Genomic DNA, 563 nt, shown 5'->3' with positions numbered 1-563 from the left:
CCCAACAACCCCCAAAAAACCCTCAAAGCAAAAAAACAACCCAACCAAAAACCCCAAGCCCAGAGCGGCGCGCGGTGCTTTTTTTTTTTTTTTTTTCCTCCTTTTGGCTACCCAAAACTTACGGAACTCGCCGCGGCACCGGGCGGCTCCGCTCGATGCGGCGGCGCTGAGCCCCGCGGAGCCATGGCCATGGTGGCCGGCGCTTGGGGCGAGCCCAACGGTGGCGGCGGAGGCGGCGGAGGAGGAGGAGGAGGAGGCGGCGGAGGGGAGGAGGCGGCGTCCCCCGCGGGCGGCGGCAGCGACGCGGAGCACGGCGAGGAGGAACGGGCCGGGGCGGCCGCCGTGGACTGCGTGGTGTGCGGGGACAAGTCGAGCGGGAAGCACTACGGGGTGTTCACCTGCGAGGGCTGCAAGAGCTTCTTCAAGCGCAGCATCCGCAGGAATCTCAGCTACACCTGCAGGTAACGGCGCCCGGGGCACCGGGGAGGGGAACCGGAGGGGTTCGGGGCATCGGGGAGGGGAACCGGAGAGGTTCTGGGCATCGGGGAGGGGAACCGGAGAGG

The 563-nt window shown here is 67.9% G+C and overlaps 1 protein-coding gene across 1 annotated transcript in view; it reads left to right on the top strand.

Moving 5' to 3' along the window:
• The first annotated feature begins 27 nt into the window (after positions 1–27).
• The window catches only part of LOC121660557 (nuclear receptor subfamily 2 group F member 6-like), an 8,623-nt gene continuing 8,087 nt past the window's right edge, over positions 28–563 (top strand). The window contains exon 1 of the mRNA XM_042019943.1: positions 28–461. Coding sequence (XP_041875877.1) covers positions 184–461 — 278 coding nt within the window. The 5' untranslated portion in view covers positions 28–183. The remainder of the gene's footprint in view (positions 462–563) is intronic.

Source organism: Corvus kubaryi, unplaced genomic scaffold (assembly GCF_017639235.1).
Source record: "Corvus kubaryi isolate FWS band 111438036 unplaced genomic scaffold, C.kubaryi_AGA036_p1.0 36550, whole genome shotgun sequence".
Taxonomy (NCBI): domain Eukaryota; kingdom Metazoa; phylum Chordata; class Aves; order Passeriformes; family Corvidae; genus Corvus; species Corvus kubaryi.
This window is presented reverse-complemented; position numbering and strand designations above follow the sequence as displayed.